The sequence below is a fragment of the Semicossyphus pulcher genome, unplaced genomic scaffold (assembly GCF_022749685.1).
Source record: "Semicossyphus pulcher isolate SPU_LCO1_2020_fin unplaced genomic scaffold, fSemPul1.0.p SCAF_18, whole genome shotgun sequence".
In the NCBI taxonomy this organism is placed as follows: Eukaryota; Metazoa; Chordata; class Actinopteri; order Labriformes; family Labridae; genus Semicossyphus; species Semicossyphus pulcher.
The window spans coordinates 12,382,163-12,401,969 of record NW_027211691.1 but is presented as its reverse complement, the minus strand read 5'-3'; the positions used below and the strand labels follow the sequence as shown (position 1 = coordinate 12,401,969).

Below are 19,807 nucleotides of genomic sequence, written 5' to 3'. Positions count from 1 at the left end.
CAAATTAACTGTATGTAGGCTGTTAGCTGTGTTGTAACTAGCTAATTTTAAGCTAGTCAGCAGCTAAAGAATGTTACTGAGTTTTTGTCTATAACCCATAAATTCTGTAAACAGCGTTTTGATATAAATAATGCCAAAAGTACAATTCAGCTTCAGAAAGACCAATTTAAAAAGCCTTTATTAAACAATCAAATCAAATTATTAGCACAAAAAGAGTAAAGTGAATTTCATACTGATATTTCTAAAGAATTATATCTTGATAGTAGGTTGTGTTTCCCTCTCCTGATAAATGTGCGCGTGTGTGTGCATGTGTGATGGAGCACCATTCAAAAGCGGTACCCCACATTCAGCATGGCAGCCTCTCTACAGTGGTTCCCATAGTAACTCCACTAGGTCAACCAATGAAAAGAGGGGGCTGGGCAGGAAGGAGGATGGGAGAGTGTTTGGGGGGTGGTGGTGGTTCCTGACAGTGTGTGAGAGAGACGTGATTGGAGTTGAACAGGTGTGGTAAAACATTTATACAGACAAGAAACACATGCGTGCTAGCCAACATGTTGTAATGCACCTGCAAATAATCACAGACAAAGGGTGTAAACATACCTTTATAAACAATCAACTGGAGCATTTAGTAAAGCAGCAATGTGATAGTGATTTTATTCACTAAAGAATGCTCTGACCTTTAGCACACAACCAATTCTGCATGTATAGGTTTTACTTTGTACCACTGCTTTACACCTCTGCAACCTCATGGGAAGCTACCGCCACCAGCATCTCTCTCTATCACTCTCACTCTATCCTAGCTCACTTCTCTCTCCCTCTCAGTCGTAGTTGTGTAATCCTCCAACCTGTCAATAATTCATCAACGGACAAGCTTTTCTGTGAATGAGCAGCACACCACAAACACGGTATGTAGCACAATGTGATGCTGAGTGAGGCTTTAACCCTGCAGGAAGTCAAACATGCAAATTCGGTTTACAGTACTTTACCTGAATAAAAAACATAAGCAAGCATGAATGTGCTCTATGCCTCTACAGTGGCACATTCTGACTTTGAAACACTGAAAAACAGGGAAAAGGATATTCAATTAAGCTCCAAGCTGAATGGGAGCTTGTAAGCTAAATTTAATATATATTTAATTATGAATCACAAGATGAGAGATGAATGTATTTCTCTTTATGGCTACACTGAACAATGTTTTGAATTCAACACAGTTTCACTTATATTTTGTGAGATGCACAGCGATCTTGATTCCCAAATTCCCCTACTTAACACTTGAATTTAATTACCACATAGAATTCCATTCATCTTTAACATGGGCCCCGGCCCCCTGCAAACTGTGTCCTGTTGCATCTAATTTACAACTGAAACAATGCTGAAAAATTCATTAGGAGGTGGGGCAGGCTGGCGCATACACTATATGTATGGTTGTGTGTGTTGTGGCAGACGGCTATAGAATACTCTTTCTAAAGCATCTTCTGCTTGACTGGCCTGTCAGGTCATATTTCTCTGACCCCTGAGGCCTCCAACTGTACCTGTTACCAGAAACGTGACCTGCATGGAGCAAGAAATGAAACCAATTCACCAACTCATGCATAAATAAAGAAAAAAAAAAGGTTACATTTTAGTTTACATGTGAATTCAGAACTTTAACATGCAGTCAGGGACTTATGAAACTGTTTTCAAATGTAATAAAATAGGTCATGAAAATAAAATGATTTAAAAAAAAAAAGAAAGAAACCTTGAGCATTGTCTTAGGCGTTCTTTTTATATTACAGTGAGAGTGTTGTTTCTATATCCGACCCTGATCTCTTCTTAGGATCCCTCTCCTACTTTCACTTTTTTTACCTAACATGATCCCAGACAATAAAAACAGAGGCGTTATGTGAACCTTGCAGAAATGAATGCATCGAGCAGAGATTAAAAACTGCAACTTCCATTGTTAATGGGAGGTAGAAACATGTTTTATACCAGTACAACTAGATCTGTTCAATATAGTAAGTTTGCCTAGTAAGTTTGCCGAGAAATTAAATGTAAAAATACTTTCACCACATCATTGGCCAAACAAATACTCATGCCCAGCCTCTGTGTAATCTACTTCTCATATAATATTTGCTGTTGCCGATACACAATATTTCTACCGGAAGCAACAATTGCCAAAAGGCCCCAATGTGTTGTTTTTTGTGTCCAAACCGTCACACATTGTTACAAACCTTTCCTTCTCTATGAGCAGACAGTTAACATAACTGAATCAGTCACCCGGAGTAACTCAATGCATCAATATTTAATTTATAGGTAGATGTATTTACATATTTAAAAATAATAATTTGAACTTGTGCCAAAGAAACAGACAAACCGAGAAAGAATCTCTGTACTTAGTTTACTAAGTGGATTCACTCGGGCATTCAAACACACACAAACAGTACATACACCACTGTGTGGCCAGGTTGGCAAAAATAACCCCACACCAATACACACACTTGACACACCTCAGACAGAACGAGGTTAGAGTTCCACTTCTGTTTGTTTATGAGCAACTGAAGCACAGATCATTAAAAGTCAACGGCTTCGGGATCAGTCCTCATTTATTTTAGTGGAGCTTGAATATCCACAGTGATATATGTGTACATTTTATCCTTCACTATCTCCTTGACTGTGTATTTAAGGGAATTAATCCCATCTTTATTCATGTTGTATATGGTTTGTAACAGTTTGTCAGGATTCACTGGATTAGGCTCATTGTGCAAGTCTCTCTCATGTTTGATCATCCTGTACCTACCCATCACCAAGTCAGGCCGAGAAATGGACATCCCATGGTAGAAAATCCGATTGTAGATATCGTCGTCTTCCCCACCCCAGCCCCAGAAAGTGTTCGGGAAGCCGTTAATCTTCAAGTATTGCTCCTTGGAAAATGAAGCAACCCCACCAAAGAAGTTGTTATAGGGTAACTGGAAGTTAAATTTGTCCATAGCCACAGCCAAGTGTCGGGGGTTGTCGAAACACCTGTAGAGGTTGCGGTCATCCATAGGAACCAGGTCTATGTCGGAGAAGACGAAGCAATCGTAATTGTATTCCTTCAGCGCTTCGACGTAGCCTACATTCAGCAGTTTGGCCCGGTTGAAGATTCCCTCTCCATCCTGGTTGATGATGTACACCCCGTAGTCCACCTGCTGGCGCATCAGTATAGGATGGAGGTAGTACAGCCAGTGCTTCAGGTGCTCATGCCGGTTTCGGAACGGGATGATGATCGCCACCTAAACAGACAAGTTTGCTTTAATATAAATGAAGAAATTGACTAAGCATTTAATTTATTTCCTCTTAAAATCCTTTGTTTAATTCAGTTTCTTTGAATTGATCACCGTGAAATCACATGACGCTATTAGATGCCATTTGTGAAGCAGTAGTTCCCCTTAAGTACCCTTTCTGTTTTTATTTAGCCAATTCTGATTATTTTCTTTTTTTTATTAAAGGGGAAATAATAATAATATAAAAAAATCAAGGGTGCTGTTTTAGCTTAGTTGGTAGAGCAGGCGCCCCATATAAAGAGGCTCCAGTCCTCATTGCACTGATCGCAGGTTCGACTCCTCGTCTGCCGATCATTTGGTGTATGTCATCCCCAACTCTCTACTCCCCACATTTCAGCGCCCGCTCTACCAACTGAGCTAAACCAGCGCCCCCTGATTTCAGATTCTATCCACTGTCCAATCAATAAACCCCCCCCCAAAAAAATATATAAATAGCTCTGGAAAAAAATTAAGAAACCACTCAAAATGTTCCTTATATCAGCATCTCTGTCTACATGTCATGGCCAGCCCGATCCAGATCTGAACACCATTGAAAACCTCCTGAATGTGATCAAGAGGAAGATGGAAACATGAACATGAACTCATTATTCGAGGTCTAAACATCTTTTCAGACTTAGACTTAGACTTAGACTTAGACTCAACTTTATTGATCCCTTTGGGATGACTCCCTCTGGGAAATTCAGTCTCCAGCAGCTTATACAGTACAATACAATAGGAAAGAATCAGCACACAGAGGGTAAAAAATAAAGATCAAAATATATATATCTATCGATAGATATATATATTTTCAGCATCTTAACCAGTCGTCATTTTTAAATAAAAGACCTAAATGAGAATATTTTGTTTGGAAGCAGTGAGAAATGTTGCGTACGATAAAACAAAAGTTCATTTTACACAAACACAAACCTATAAATGGTAGCCACAGAAAAACATATTCTTACAGTGGTCTCTTATATTTTTCTGGAGCTGCATATAAGTGACATGTAAAAGGTTAAGCCTATTTTTAACTTATTTTCTTACTAGGAATGCCAGAAACAGCATTTTGCCTGTACTACACTAGAGGTAAATGCATGTCCTTATTTGACATACAGTGTGTACTCTTTAATAAATACACTCACCTAAGTGTTGAAACCAGTTTTTAAATAGAAACCAGGAATCTACAATCATGTCAAACTGTCACTTAATGTTGTTTTGTACAGCTATTAAATTTGTCTCCATTCATTCACCTACCTTCTGTTGGGCGACACATTCTGGTGGCTTGTACCTTCCTCCCTCCTGAAGAGCAGGACTGATCTCCTGTCTCACCTCCTCCATAGTCCGAGTGAAATCAAACTCCACACGGAGAGCTCCCACAAGATTTGGAGGGAAGTCAGGACAGGGTCCAATAGTCTTGTTCTCAGTTGCTGGCATCTGTGTCTTCTCTTGGACGGCTTTTGGAACTTCACCTGCCACAGAGGCTCCGCTCTTCTCACCTGCCACAGAGGCTCCGCTCTTCTCACCTGCCACAGAGGCTCCGCTCTTCTCACCTGCCACAGAGGCTCCACTCTTCATTGAGGAATTACTCTCTTTGGAGGCTTTACTCTCCATTTCCCCCACCTTCTCCTGTGCTTTTATCATCAAGGACAAGGTTCTGTTTGCATTTGTCTTGACATGTCGCTCGGTTAAAAAAGTAAAATTGCTGCTATTGTCGTAGAAAAGAAGCAACATAAAACACATCAAACTGATTAAAGCAAACAGGGCCACAATTTTGAAGAGTTTTTTCAGCATTTTTGCCTCCCAGAAGTTCAACACGGTATACTCAACAGCTCTGGTTCAGCTCTGCCACCTGCATTACTCTTTGCAAGTCAAAGGTGTTCGCAATGCAAGAGCAGACAGGTTTCTTTGAGTCACTTCCTTGTTCACGTCAGCTGATCTGGGTGTGTCTCACACCTGTTGTTAATAATGAATTATGCTTGATCATTTGTTTACATTTAAGTTACCCAAAATCTAGTGAATGGTTCTGTTGAAAGTGCATTTTAGTGTTAAAGTACAATGTTTCAATATGTGTTTAAGTACACAGTAAAATACTTTTATGTTATTTTGTTAAATTTGAATATTATTTTTAACTACTTTGAAGCTAATGCTATTTATAAAAAAAACACAAGTAATGTAATGTACAAAGAGAAAATTACTTGAATATTTGCTAAATGTTCTTGAAAAACACACACATACATTACTACTATGAAATACAGAGCATTAAGTTACTTCATGTTTGCTGTCTAATGGGGCCCTCTACTGGCGTGTCATTGCACTTGACAGACAGGAAGTTATCCAGAAGATCCTTCAGAGTAAATCTCCAGGTTGGTAAAGTTTCCTTCATGTCAGCTGACTTCCTGTTAACATACAGATGGACCAATCACAGGGTCGGTAAGAGGAGCGCCACCAAAAAGGAAGAAAGTGGCCAGGGGATTAGTTACACAGGTTACACAGCTGCTCCAATGCATCAATATAATGTAATAATAATAATACTTTTTTTACATTTAACATTTGAAGAAAATCTCAAAGTGCTACAGGGTAAAGACATGATAAAAACTGCTGGTGATGGACTGAGGCTCGCAGCTGAGGAGGAGCATGTAGAGGGTGAAAAGGGGAGTGCTGCGGACCAATCCATGGGGGACCCAGAGCCGTTTTTTGCCATATGCGGACTATGCAGATGCATAGGGCCCCTGTAGCCACTAGGCCCCCCCCCCAAGCTGCAATTCAGCCTCAATAAATAAGGGGAGAATTAAATGACCTGTCTTTATTTGTAACCAGCCGAGCCCCTCTTGTGTAGCGAAACACTTAGATGCTTAAAATTAAATGTAGAATATAAACAAAACTAAACTGTAATGATAGGGAAGCTGTGGCTTGAGTTGTGGGGTAATCAACTTAAAATCATCATGAGCCTGTCATGCAATGAGTGACTGCCCACAGGTATAATGGGACAGACAGCTGCACATCAGGTCAGTGAGGATGATTGAGTCAGACGAATGTGTTTCCGTTATTAGTGGAACCTCGTCCCGGTGCTGTTTAATGCTGTAGCCACATGAACGGACTGTTAGCGGTGAGGTTGTGCGTTTGGCGACAGGAAGTAGTATGCGTGAGTTTGGTTTCCAAAAGTTACCGCCACGGGGCTGGTCACGCTGATTAAACATACATTTGAACACCGTTAGAAACGGTGGCCGACTAGTAACCCAGATGCAGGCCACAAGTCTATTTGTAGTCCCTGAACGAAGTGTGGTAAAAGTAGGAGGGGATTTTTGTTTTGTAAAGAAAGAGGTCCCAAAGTCCCAATATTAAGTATAATTGTTAATTGTTTATACGTAGATGAAAACACACATAATTTATCTGGTATAATTTCCCATATTCTTATAGTATTGCAGAACAAAAAGTTATCGCAATGTCAGTGTTTTCCCAATATGGTGCATCCCTACTATCAGGGCAGGAATATGTCACTTCTCCTCTGTGAAGCCAGTCCTCCATCTGCTAAATTCAGATATCTTGATGCCATTAGAGGACAAAACACAGTCTTAGCAGTCTTAGATTTCTTCCCCAAATATTCTTTGGGCCTTTACCTCATCTTCATATTTTGCACAAGGAACATAAATCGTTTCCCCTGCTAAGATGTGTTCCCTTACATTGACAATAGAGTAAAAAGATATATAATAATGTTCTGATTAGAGTAGCCCTTTTCGAATCATGAATTATGCAATATAATACTAAAAAAAACTGTGATATAAACTTTAGATCATATCCCTCACCCCATTGCTGATTTATGTTTCATGTTTAAGAACTTTGCATTCAAGTCTAGTTCAGTCAGCTTTTACAAACAACTGTTGTGCAAATACCATCACGGCTTCACAATAATTACAATGCTGAACCTTTGTTGACACTCAGGATAAGAGCAACCTTTTGCTTTAAAGGCTTTGATGCCCGCACCTTTTTGCTAACTAGTTAAGACAATCCAACCCTAAACCACAAGTAAACATGATACAATTGTGTTGCCTTTTAGGCCCACCAAGGACATCCTGTACCCATTATAAGCTACATTATACAACAGTTAATTCTGACTAAGTCATTTGTTTGGACAAGAGGCATTCCATGAGTGGCCATGAGTTCCACTCAGCCCCAACCAGCTGTTCTGAATACTGTTAATTAGGTAATCAACATTACAGCAGACTGTGTATGTCTACATTAATCAAGCTGGTACCTCAGCAGACTCTTATTTCACTGGTTGACGATAAATTAAAACATACAGATAAATGTACACTATAAAAAACAGCTGATCTGTGGTAACATATAGACATAGAGTGCAGCAGAATGTTGGGGTTGCTTGACAACAAAAGTTCAGTTTCAGTTAAGCTGTGGAACTTAACTGCTCAAGAAAATAAAGGGAACACATAATCATTACAATGTAACTCCAAGTTAATCAAACTTCTGGGATATCAACCTGTGCAGTTAGGAAGCAACACTGATTGTGAATCAATTTCACCTGCTTATGTGCAAATGGAACACAACAGGTGGAAATGAGAGGCAATTAGCAAGACAACCTCCTTCCTACCTTCCTATAAAGGAATGGTTCTGCAGGTGGTGGCCACAGACCATTTCCCTGTCCTCATCCTTTCTGGCTGATTTTTGGTCACTTTTGCATTTTGCCAGTGTCCTCACCACTAGAGGTAGCATGAGGTGGTGTCTTCAACCCACAGAAGTTGCTCAGGTAGTGCTGCTCATCCAGGATGGCACATCAATGTGCGCTGTGGCAAGAAAGTTTACTGTGTCTCCCAGCAAAGTCTCAAGAACATGGAGGAGATACCAGGAGACAGGCCAGTACACCATGAGACGTGGAGGGGGCCGTAGGAGGACAACAACCCAGAAGCAGGACCGCTATCTGCTCCTTTGTGCAAGGAGGAACAGGAGGAGCACTGCCAGGGCCCTACAAAATGACCTCAAGAAGGCCAGTAATGTGCGTGTTTCTGACCAAACTGTCAGAAACAGACTCCATGAGGGTGGTATGAGGGCCCGACGTCCACAAGTGGGGCCTGTGATCACAGCCCAGCACCGTGCAGCCCGATTGGCATTTGCCAGAGAACACCAGGATTGGCAGATTAGCCATTGGCACCCTGTGCTCTTCCCGGGTGACAGCAGGTTCACACTGAGCACATTCGACAGACGTGACAGAGTCTGGAGACACCATGGAGAACGTTCTGCTGCCTTTAACATCGTCAAGCATGACCGGTTTGGTGGTGGGCCAGTGATGGTCTGGGGAGGCATTTTCTTGGATCCATGTGCTAGCCAGAGGTACCCTGACTGCCATTAGGTACCGGGATAAGATCCTCAGACCCATTGTCAGACCATATGCTGGTGCAGTGGGCGCTGGGTTCCTTCTGATGCATGACAATGCTCGGCCTCATGTGGCTGGAGTGTGTCAGCAGTTCCTGCATGACAAGGGCATTGATGCTATGGACTGGCCTGCCCGTTCCCCAGACCTGAATCCAATCGAGCACCTCTGGGACATCACGTCACGTTCCATTCACCAATGCCACGTCGCACCACAGACTGTCCAGGAGTTGACTGATGCCCTGATCTAGGTCTGGGAGGAGATCCCTCAGGAGAACATCCAGCGTCTCATCAGGAGCATGCCCAGACATTGTAGGGAGTGCATACAGGCATGTGATGGCCATACACACTACTGAGCCTCATTTTGAATTGTCTTGCGGAATTTCCACAGAAGTTGGATCAGCCTGTGATCTGATTTTTCCACTTTTATTTTGGGTATGATTCTGAATCCAGACCACCATGGGTTAATGATTTAGATTTCCATTGATCATTCTTATGTTATTTTGTTCTCAACGCATTCCACGATGTAATGAATAAAGATTTTCAACTGGAATATTTTATTCATCGAGATCTAGGATGTGTTGTTTAAGTGTTCCCTTTATTTTTTTGAGCAGTGTAGTTTAGTTGGTGGAACAAAAAATAATCTGTTGGAGATTGTGACTTTTTACTACTATTTGCCACTTGTATAACTGTTGTATAAAAGCAATATCACACTCGAGGTTATGATGTTGTACTGCATATCATGACGGCTGTGATTCGGTTGTAGGCGTGAGGCCGCAGCTTCTCAGCTCAGTCTGCAGGCTGCTGTGAATGGCAGGTTTCACACAGTTTTTTCTACACGCTCCCCTTTGTGATGTCACATGAGAGCTGGCCAATCAGAAGAAAGTGGGCTTGTAGGGGCGGGGTTTCTTAAAGGGCCAGAGCTCACTGAATCATTTCAGGCAGAGGCTGTATGAGGGCCTGCTCAGAGCACCAGTGTGAGAAATATGAGTTTAACTGTAACCTTAATGTTTAATGTAGGCTTGTAATTTTTATTTTAATATTTAATGTTAAATGCTTGTACATAGAGAGTGAAGTTAAACCGGAGTCAAATTCCTTGTAAGTGTACATACCTGGCCAATAAAGCTGATTCTGATTAAATGTAGCAGTTCTGAAGTAAACAAGTTATTGAGGTAGGCCTACATATATCGTTTTTCCAGTAATTAAAGTGTTTACTCTAATGTATTTAAGGTGCCAAGAATTTGTAAAATAGCATCAAAATAGAGTTTGTTTATCTAAGAATGTCCCAGGGAAAATCCCCTGACCCCGCGACCAAGCCCCCTAAAGACCTCCTCAAATCCAATGTACTAGGCTAGATCTATATAACATACCAATTCAATACAAAAAAAGCTCTGTAATGGATAACTGTTTTGCAAAATAGCGTACAATACAAAACATGGCCCTGCACTATTTCACCATAAGAGGATATAATTTTGTGACATTTATCTTTCACTAAGAGTAATCTTGTAACTTATCACTATGGTAATTGGCCAGTGCTGATAATGGGGAGGGGGCACCAAATCCTAATCTTGCCTAGGGCACCAAATTGGCTCGAGCTGGCCCTGTAGTCATGACATCACACAGTATGAACTGAAGGGCATCAGATTCATCTAAACTGTGACCTCTAGTGGCAGCCAAGTGTCATTGAAGCAAAACATGGCAGCTGGGTTTAGAGTTGAAGTTTAAACCTTTGCTTTTGAGAACACAATAATTCAAGACCATTAAATATGTCCAAAGCAATACACAAGATGTCTTTAACACGTAACCACATCCCTGCTCACTTCCATGCCACATGGATACTTTGCTTAAATTAAGGTGGTGTTTAAGTGTGGATTGGATGTTTTTTTAATCAACCTGTCATTTTAATGTGAGTGTTGACCTAGTTGACATGAAAAACACCAGTTGGTTATTCTAAAATTGGTACCTTGGGTAAACTTTGCTCTAAAAAGTGCTTCTTAAAAGAGCACCATGGAAAGACTTAAACGGAGGCAGTCTGGCGTCGTCTTTGTAAGCTGACTGTTACTGTTCCCACTGACTGTATTTTATTCTGCTGTAGTTACTGACATGGAATAAAATACAAATACAACTAGGTTTAGAAATTGGGGTAGTATTCAGAGTGATGGGATACTCAGCTAAATCTTCACTTCAACCACCACTCTTGAGTTCAAGGAGATGCTTTACTCTACAAAACAAACTAGTACACACCTTCAACCAAACATCCGACTTACGTGGCTGGGCCCAAAGCCAAAAGAGTCACACAAGTGTTCCATTGCAACCGGTGTGCAAATGTAATACAGACAAAACATTTAGCCATTCTTCTTCAGAAACGGAGCTCACAATGAATAATTTCATCAACTGTAAAACCACAGGCGAGAATGAGCCTCTTACAAAGGTAACAGGACAGATTAGCAGAACACAAATGTGCTATTCCCACTGGAAATGTGAACCACCACATGGCCAGACACTGTCCACAACATTCCACCACAGCAATCCACCACATTTAAAGCCTTTGGTATTGACCACACCTCATCTTGATTCCCTGATGAAAGTTTGATGCTGAAATGCGTTGGTCTACATGACCATGCAAGCATTTTAATTGTTTAAAAGAGAGTGCCTTGGAGTATTGATTTATGACTTCACATATGCTGATCCAAAAAACACCTGAAACTAAAACTTTTTTTCAACAATTCCTAACATGTTGCACAATCAATATCTTTGCACACTGTTTTGCAAATCAACACATCTACCTTCCTGTGTAGTAATTTTTTATGTATGCATACTAAACTACAGGGCTGCGGGGAGCTGGGGTCAATCCCAGCTGTCATTGGGCAAGGGCGGGGTACACCCTGGACTGATGTCAGTCAATCCCAGGGCTGACACGGAGAGACAGACAACCTTTCACTGTCTTTGATGTAGATAGTTTGATCTTCCATTGTTAGGGTATATTTATTCTGTAGATAAATAAAGTACATCTATCTAGCCTATATGTCAGAATACATCGTGTCCTTTTAAAATTGCACATCCTCACAATATGTTCCCATGCTGCACATTCTATCCAACAGCTAATTATAGTTACAAAAGCTATGGTTTAAGTATTGTTTCTGACACCGCTGTGGGAGGAAGGGTTGAAAGAAAATGTTCCCACATTCCCTACATTTTTCCCAGGGCTTCTTTGGAGATGTTCCTCTGTCCCCTGTTTGCCTGTTTAAACCATTTACTATGGTTCTTCAGGCTCACCACTGGGATTCCTTTATTGTTTTCATTACTGTTAAAGTTATGTGATATACATGGTTAATATGTTGGTGTTGGCACTCGACTGAATCTGAGTTCTCAGGGCTGAGAAATAGCCTGAAGTGCCAACCAGGACGTTTAATGTTTGCTTAAATCGTAAGCCTGTCTGAAAGTGTTCTGATAGCAAGCATGAAAGCTTACTGAACTACTGACTCCTCAGAAACAAGAATAACATGTGAGGACTTTTCCAGCCTCAAATATTTAATTAGTGGTTTGTGGCAGATGTTTAAAAGACCGAATAGTGAGGGGAAACTATTCTATTATTACAGGTAATTCATTTAGGGTTAAAGTGAGTTTAAAAAATGTTAATCACTAAAGAGATAAGAACTTAGCAAGCACAGAAATATCTAGAGGTATAGCGAGCAAATCACAAGTAGGCACATGCTGTCATTTCCTATGTGGGTTTGATTACATGCAGTAGCTACCGTAAGTATACCTGTGAAATTCTAGGTGCATTCTTTAATAAGACCACAAGAGGGTGCTCATGTATCACCAATGGGAGCTGAGCTGCACTGGGCTGCTAAGGAAGACTTTTTGTGAGATTACGGAGACTTGCCATTCCTATATAGGATCCTGTACATCCCTCACCACCCACCGTTTGCATTAATGTCTGTGCTTATGCATGCTACTAAACATGTGCCTCCTTTTGAAGAAGCTCTGCTCTCCGTTCTTAACCACACACATTTGGATTAACGTGCTGCTGTTTGTAGAGAAACCTGATCTTGAGGCCTCTAAAGATGGAATCCAGCACTGGTTTGAAATATTTTAATAGAATTCCTTTTCTCTTCTACACCTCCTCCTCCTTGCCTTTCTCTTTTGCTTATTTTTGCTGCTCCCACCAACTTCACTTTCAGAACAAGAACGATGCTTACTGAGACACATTTGTAACCAGAGAAGGAGGCCTGTTGGACGGACATCCAACCCAAACTGAGCCTGGTAAACCCCTGCTGATTTAGCTCCACAAGTCTTTTCTGGCGCTGTGGGATCCCTGTGGAGGCGGACGGGTCTGCTTGTTTTGGACGGACGTTTTACTTAGAATGCATGCTTGTGGTTTCAGAGAGGCACTTATGCAAAACTTGTGTGATTTCTTAATTAAACCGATGACTAGAATGTTCAAACAAGTGCTTCTCTATACTCTGTGTTGTGGTTTATACTAGTGATCCAACCTTTTTCTGTATGAATTCTATGATACAGAACCATTTTCCCAGTATTAATCAGGCTGTTGTTGAACAGTCGCGCTCTTGTGCCATATAAGTAGGATTTAGTGCATCAAAACATGATATTGTGATAATTATGTTGACTCAGTACACAACATACACGCAGATACTGTTTATTTCTACAAATACTGGAACTTTCTCAAGCTCAATTTTTCTTACATGTGGCACACTAAATCCATTTGATGCAGAAATTGTTGACATTGGGGAGACTGAAAGGGTGCCAAGAATGAAATAACAATACCAGATCTGTTGTAGTAGAGAAACAAGGCATTATTTAATAACATATATATGTATGTATACATGTTTTTGTAGATTTTTGGAGCATAAAATGTCAAAATGTCAAATGTCAAGTATTTTTGGCCCAGTGCAGACCACCAGGGAATATTGAAAGCTTGCAAAAGGCAGGACAACATGCTCCCCCACAAGCAGAAAATTTGAATACGTTGCATACATGCATTTAGTGCAGCTATATAGACAGATGTGAACACACGCACGCACGCACGCACACACACACACACACACACACACACACAAAGGGACACACACATGCACATTTATACTCAACCACAGCTCTTAAAAAAGCCCCAGTTACAGCCTAGAGAACTCAGCAGTTTAGTGAAACATGATGCCCAGACCATAAAAGTGTGTTTGTGTGTGTGAGTGTGTGTGTGTGCGTGTGTGTGTATGTGTATGTGTGTGTGTGGTTTTGAGTGGTCTCAGCTGTGTGGGACACACTGCAATGACAGCCAATCAGAGCTAATTCAGAATCAGAGTGGTTTTGACGGCTCCATGGTCTACCCGGGGGAACAAAGCAGTTTGTGTGTGTGTGTATGGGTGTGTGAGTGTGTGTGTGTGTGTGTGTGCACACCTCTCAACCTTACTCTGCACTCCACCTGCTTCTCATTGCACAAATGGTCTGACAAAATCTGTTCTCTGATATATTCACTGTTTGTATTCCACAGCTTTTATTCCATAGGTGCGAAATGATGGAAATGTATGAAAGTTATTTGAATCTGAAATGAAAATAATCAATCAAATGAATCAAAAAGCTCTCTTTGTCCAAGCCCATATGAATGTATGCACCTGCAGTGTGCGTCATTTCTGACTAAACTATTAAATTACACTTTCATTTCACATCAAAAAATATTAATATAAATTGTCAAAGAATGAGTCTATATAGCACCGACAAAACACTGGGATAACAAAACCCAATACCCAAAACCACCAAAGACAATGGGTTCAATTGTTCCAGTATTAACAATACAGTTATTTTTTATTTTACTGTAATGTAGACAAACTTTTTTTTTTTTTAAATATACTTAAGCGTTTAAGCTTATTGTGTCCTATACTGGGTCAAGGTCACCATATTCTAAATTGGATACATAACCTGACAGCAATATAGTAACTCTAACATTATTTGGATTAGGAGTACCACAGAGTGCCACAGGAGTTCCTTTGTACCTGAAGCCATCACACTGTGTAACTCCTCCCTGTTCAGCAGGAGGAAAAATGGAAGATGAAAGGTCTTTTCATTTCAACATCATGTGCAATTTCTCCATTATGGTTATAATACAACTTCTGATATCATGTGCAAATCAGTAACAATTTTTATAGTATATATGCTATAATAGCTATAGCTATAATATGTTGACTATCATGTGCAATGTTACTTTCCTATATCTACCTGTATAATACAGTACAACTTCTGATACCATGTGCAATAACACTTTTTTTTATATCAGGCTATATAATATGTTGACTATCATGTGCAATGTTACTTTCTTATATCTACCTGTATAATACAGTACAACTTCTGATATCATGTGCAATAACACTTTTGTTTATATCAAGCTATATAATATGTTCATTATCATGTGCAATGTTACTTTCCTATATCTACCTGTATAATACAGTACAACTTCTGAAATCATGTGCAATAACACTTTTGTTTATATCAGGCTATATAATATGTTGACTATCATGTGCAATGTTACTTTCCTATATCTATAATACAACTTCTAATACCATGTGCAATAACACTTTTTTATATCAGGTTATATTCACTATCATGTGCAATGTTACTTTCCTATATCTATAATACAACTTCTGATATTATGTGCAATAACACTTTTGTATATCAGGCTATAACATGTTCACTATCATGTGCAATATTACTTTCCTATATCAGGCTATTATCATGTGCAATATCTCCAATATCAGGTGATATTTATTTTTATGGAGTGCATTATCATGTGCAATACTGCTGAATATCTATTATAACTTTGTGCAAATTTCTTTTACTTAAATTATCTTGTGCAATGTAACTTTTCATATTTATAATGCACATTCAGGTTTTAAACCGTGTGCTAGCTTTACAGTCATCATCTTATTTTCACTGTCAGTAATTACAACTGTCAGTGTAGTTGCCAATATTGCCACCATTACTATCTACAAAGCTTAATTTTGTCTCTAATAGTATTGTACTATTGTTATTATATTAGGCACTGTCTCTTTACGTTTAATCAATGTACACTTTATATTGTATATTTCACTGATATTTGAGTTAGTATTTTGTATTACTTTTACACTTTTACACTTTTGTAGTGTACATTTGGAGGAATCTGCCACTACAATTTCCTTCAGGATTGATAAAGTTCTATATTATCTAATTTGGTACTACTACAAACAAACCAAGCATTGTATATGTACTACTCACAAAAAGTAAATGGTAAACCTGGTCTACCCTTACTTTAGATTGTGTGAAGGCAGCTAATGTTTTCTGTGTGGATTGGGATTGCTCCACAACTCCTGCAACTCCCATACAATTTTATTTCTTACATTAATTTTAGGGTAGTTTAGTCCAGCAGTTCAACAGCTACATCAAAGAGTTAACTTAGTCATCATTCTCAATGTCAATGCTGCATGGTCCTAAGTGGGAAAATCCAAATAAAGTCTATTTTGGTGACCGTAAAAGTCATGCGTCATTACTGGACTCAAAGCCAGCATTTATCTTCAGTGGTGGTCTGACCAGTAAAAAGCTAACATAACAGAAATATTTAGACATGAACATAAGACCTCATCTCTTGTTATAACAGAAATGGCCACATAAAACACAAGACAGAGAAGATACACCGCTATGGGGAAATTACAACTGTTATTAGATGGTGAATCTGGTAAACTTAGGTTCTGAGGTCATGCAGGTTTCACACATTCATTAAAATCAACCAAGAATAATGAAAGTAATTTGTGGTTGGATTTGTTTAACAGTATTTGGAATACCCTAGGAGACACAACTTATGGTCTATCTTTGCCATTACAACACTACTAAATTGTAAGGGTTAGGTTTGCTCAAGAGCAGTAATAAACCTCTCTTCTGTCCAGGCTTTCAAAGTCTGTCAGGTATTTGATCAAGCAGTTTTGCGGTCAGAACTGCTACTCTTGCCTCAAGGCTATGACCATTTGAAGTGTTTAAAAGAAAGCTGACTTTGCACCTTCACTTCGTCAAAAGTTGAGCAAACACCAGCCCCGAGTCACAGGGCTGTGGGCAGGAAAACCTCCAAGCTCCGTCCTCTGCTCCCCTTATCATCCATCGCTCTCGTTTTCTCCGTGACGTGAAGCCGGCGTTCTCCCAATAGGCCCTGGGGCGATGTGTCAGTAGCGAGTGGAGAACGAAGGAGAAGCGCTCAATTAGGGCCCATTGACGTATGGTCGTCACGCCTAACTATCCTCCTCTCCCATCCCTGATAGGTAGCTCTGTAGATGTTCACTCTCCCTCACTTGTTCGCTCAGTCACACACTTGTTACCTCGAACTCCCACACTCTAGCTGTCTCGCTCACTCACGCACTGGTTCACTCATTTCCCTCTTCATTAACGCAGGTTCTTTCTATCCGAAGTAGATAGACTTCCATGCTCATTTATTCTCCTGCCACCGTTTTAAAATTTGTTCCTCCCAATACTCTCTTGCTGAATGAGAATATCTTGTCAGCAACACTGTCATTCACTGTGAATGTGACAGGATAGTTGGTATTGACTTTTGCCAATGTGTAGAAATAACACCGCTTTTTTTTTTCAATAAAGGTTAAATAAAATTTTCATTTTACGCAAAGCCAGAACTTGAAGGCAGCCCTGATTAATATTGAAAATAAAGTGTTGTTTTTCTTAGATAGATAGAGGAAACTAAATAGCAACACCATACCTGTTCAGGTGAGTTTGCTTTTTAAAATCCTATTTTAGCTAATGCCACAGTGAAAATACCAAATTTGCATGGAAAATCACAATTTGTACTGAATAAACATTGACTCACAGCAGGAGTTTGGGGCCTTTGAAGGATCCCTCTGTGTGGAACTCAAGTGGACTCCTTTCACATGTCTGGTTTTCTTTCATGTACAGTATTTAATACTCCTCAGAATTGGAGTGGTCATTTGGTTACCCATTGCTTGTAAAAAGTTTGATAATGGAAAAGCTTGACACAGCTTGGGAAATTAGCTTTTTTCCCCCATGTAGTGAGTTAGATGAGAAGATTGATACCACTCTTGTTTTTATGCTAGGTAACAAGCTAATTCCATTAGTTAGCTAACTTAGTCAACCAGGACCGGCATAGTGTCTGCTGGTTGCCTTGGCAAAAATAGTGATTATTACACTTTATTTTTTTTGCATGGCTTAAACAACCAAGATTCAATAATGTGTCAATTACTGAGCTTTAGAGGTACTCTAGGTGGATTTTATTACCTTTAAACAATGTTTGTACTAAGTTATGCGAATGCTGCAGGTAATAAGTAAATTTCCCCTGTCAGGGATCAACAAAGCTTATCTTATCTTATGTTAGCTTCATAATTAGCAAGCATACAGGTAAGGCAATCTCACTTACAGCAAAAAAAGCAATAAGCTTATTTTCCAAATGTCAAATGATATTACAAAAATGTCCCTTTTGGAGTGGACACATGTTTAATGCGAACTTTACTTATCATAACATGCTACTGTTTAAAACCCCAATAAACCAAAATGTATTAATACAAATTTTTGAATTGCAAATTATAAAATAGTAAGCACTGAAAATTTGGTTTTGATTTGTTTAGTTCATAATTGCTGTTTGATGAGTCAGATTTTAAGTCGTCATTTGGACTTGAGACAGAAATATCACAGGTGTGTGTAATTAGTTAATTAGGCTGCAATTCTGTACTCTCATTTTCGTAACAAGCATATCTCAGTAGGACTTTTAATAGCCGACCTCGGAGACATGTTTAATTGAAAATTAAGAAAAATTGCGGTTTTTTTTTCTTTTGGTCGCTGTAGCTTTTTTCTGGGAGGGCAAAGTTCATGCAGGGGTTAGCCTGGGGTCATCGTTCAACATTTCCAGCTAATCTTTCAGCCTTCGTGGAGAGCATGATAGCAAACTTCGTACTGTGACGCAAAGAGACAAAAACAGGAATACAACAAAAAGAAGAGGAGGAAAAATGGAAACGCGAAAATTTCTAAAACTTACCTTCACCCACACCAGATGTTGTGATGCTTCAGCTGGTTTCATACAAAAACACAGACAACGACACGTGGAAGTTTTCCCATTAACTTGAGTGACACGCTATATGAGGTGGATTTAACCGACCTGAGGAGGAAATATCCACAGTGAATGCATCACTTCTAAAAGGTAAGAAACTCCCTTTAGAAATTATTTCATGGATCTTGCTGTGTTGCAAACCAGAATAAGTTCCGAGGTTGCTGTGAACTATGTAAACAATACATTAAGTGTTGCGTGTATTGTTATTACTGTGAATGTAAACACTCGCACAAACGCTCTCTCTCTCAGTTAACGCAGTTTCTCTGGTTATCTTGTACTTTTCGAAAGTGGCTGCCTTGAGGCCCAGATACAGTTATGCCGTTTTGAAATGAAAGTATGTCATATGTTTTTGTGTTGAATGTGGCTATACTATGAAGCATTTCTTAGCATTGCCTTCTGATGATCTTACTTGAATCACGTTTTTGTTTGTGTTGGTGTAAGATGCAATAAAGAGACCACCTTGGTCCTAATGACTAATACTAAAATGAGGAAGGCTAACATATAGTGTTGACATGTTGGTAACTATACCTCTGTGGTAAGATTAGGCTATAACCTGCAACACAGGTTTCCCAGAGTTTTGTGTATTGTTTGTATCAGACACTGGGTTATATTTAGGCTATAAACTAAGGACTGACTGTCTGTGCTGTAGCATGAGGGCCTGTAAAGGATATGAATGGCTTTTGAGCAAAATGTAGAGTTTAAAGTGCCATTTTTGACACTTTTTGAGGCCTGTTACACCTGCAAAATATTGCAAAAACACCAGTATGTATTCGTTAGTCATCCTATGCTCGAGCAGCATGTAGGCTAGTTCATCTGTTCTTCTTGACAGCTTCACAGTTTGTTCTAGTTGGACTGCTTCACTTGAGACATATGCAGAGATAGCTGTTATTAGGCTGCGTTAAGACCCAAAATGCTGCAACAGCATCTGAAGGCCACAGATTATTAGTAACACACAGAAAATTGGAGTTATTTCTTGTAAATGTGTAAAATAGGGTGCAGAAAATAGAGTTAAGATACTGTCATGTTTATGCGCCTTAATGTAAACACT

At 39.6% G+C, this 19,807-nt stretch overlaps 1 protein-coding gene across 1 annotated transcript; it reads right to left on the bottom strand.

Annotated features, from left to right (window-relative positions):
* Nucleotides 1–179: 179 nt before the first annotated feature.
* LOC138595811 (beta-1,4-galactosyltransferase 2-like) lies at nucleotides 180–5,117 on the bottom strand. Its single transcript, XM_069667252.1, has 2 exons — nucleotides 4,533–5,117; nucleotides 180–3,251 (listed from the first exon to the last, which is right to left on the bottom strand). The coding sequence occupies exons 1-2, from the start codon at nucleotides 5,067–5,069 to the stop codon at nucleotides 2,583–2,585; spliced, it is 1,206 nt and encodes a 401-aa protein (XP_069523353.1). The 5' UTR covers nucleotides 5,070–5,117; the 3' UTR covers nucleotides 180–2,582.
* Nucleotides 5,118–19,807: the final 14,690 nt, after the last annotated feature.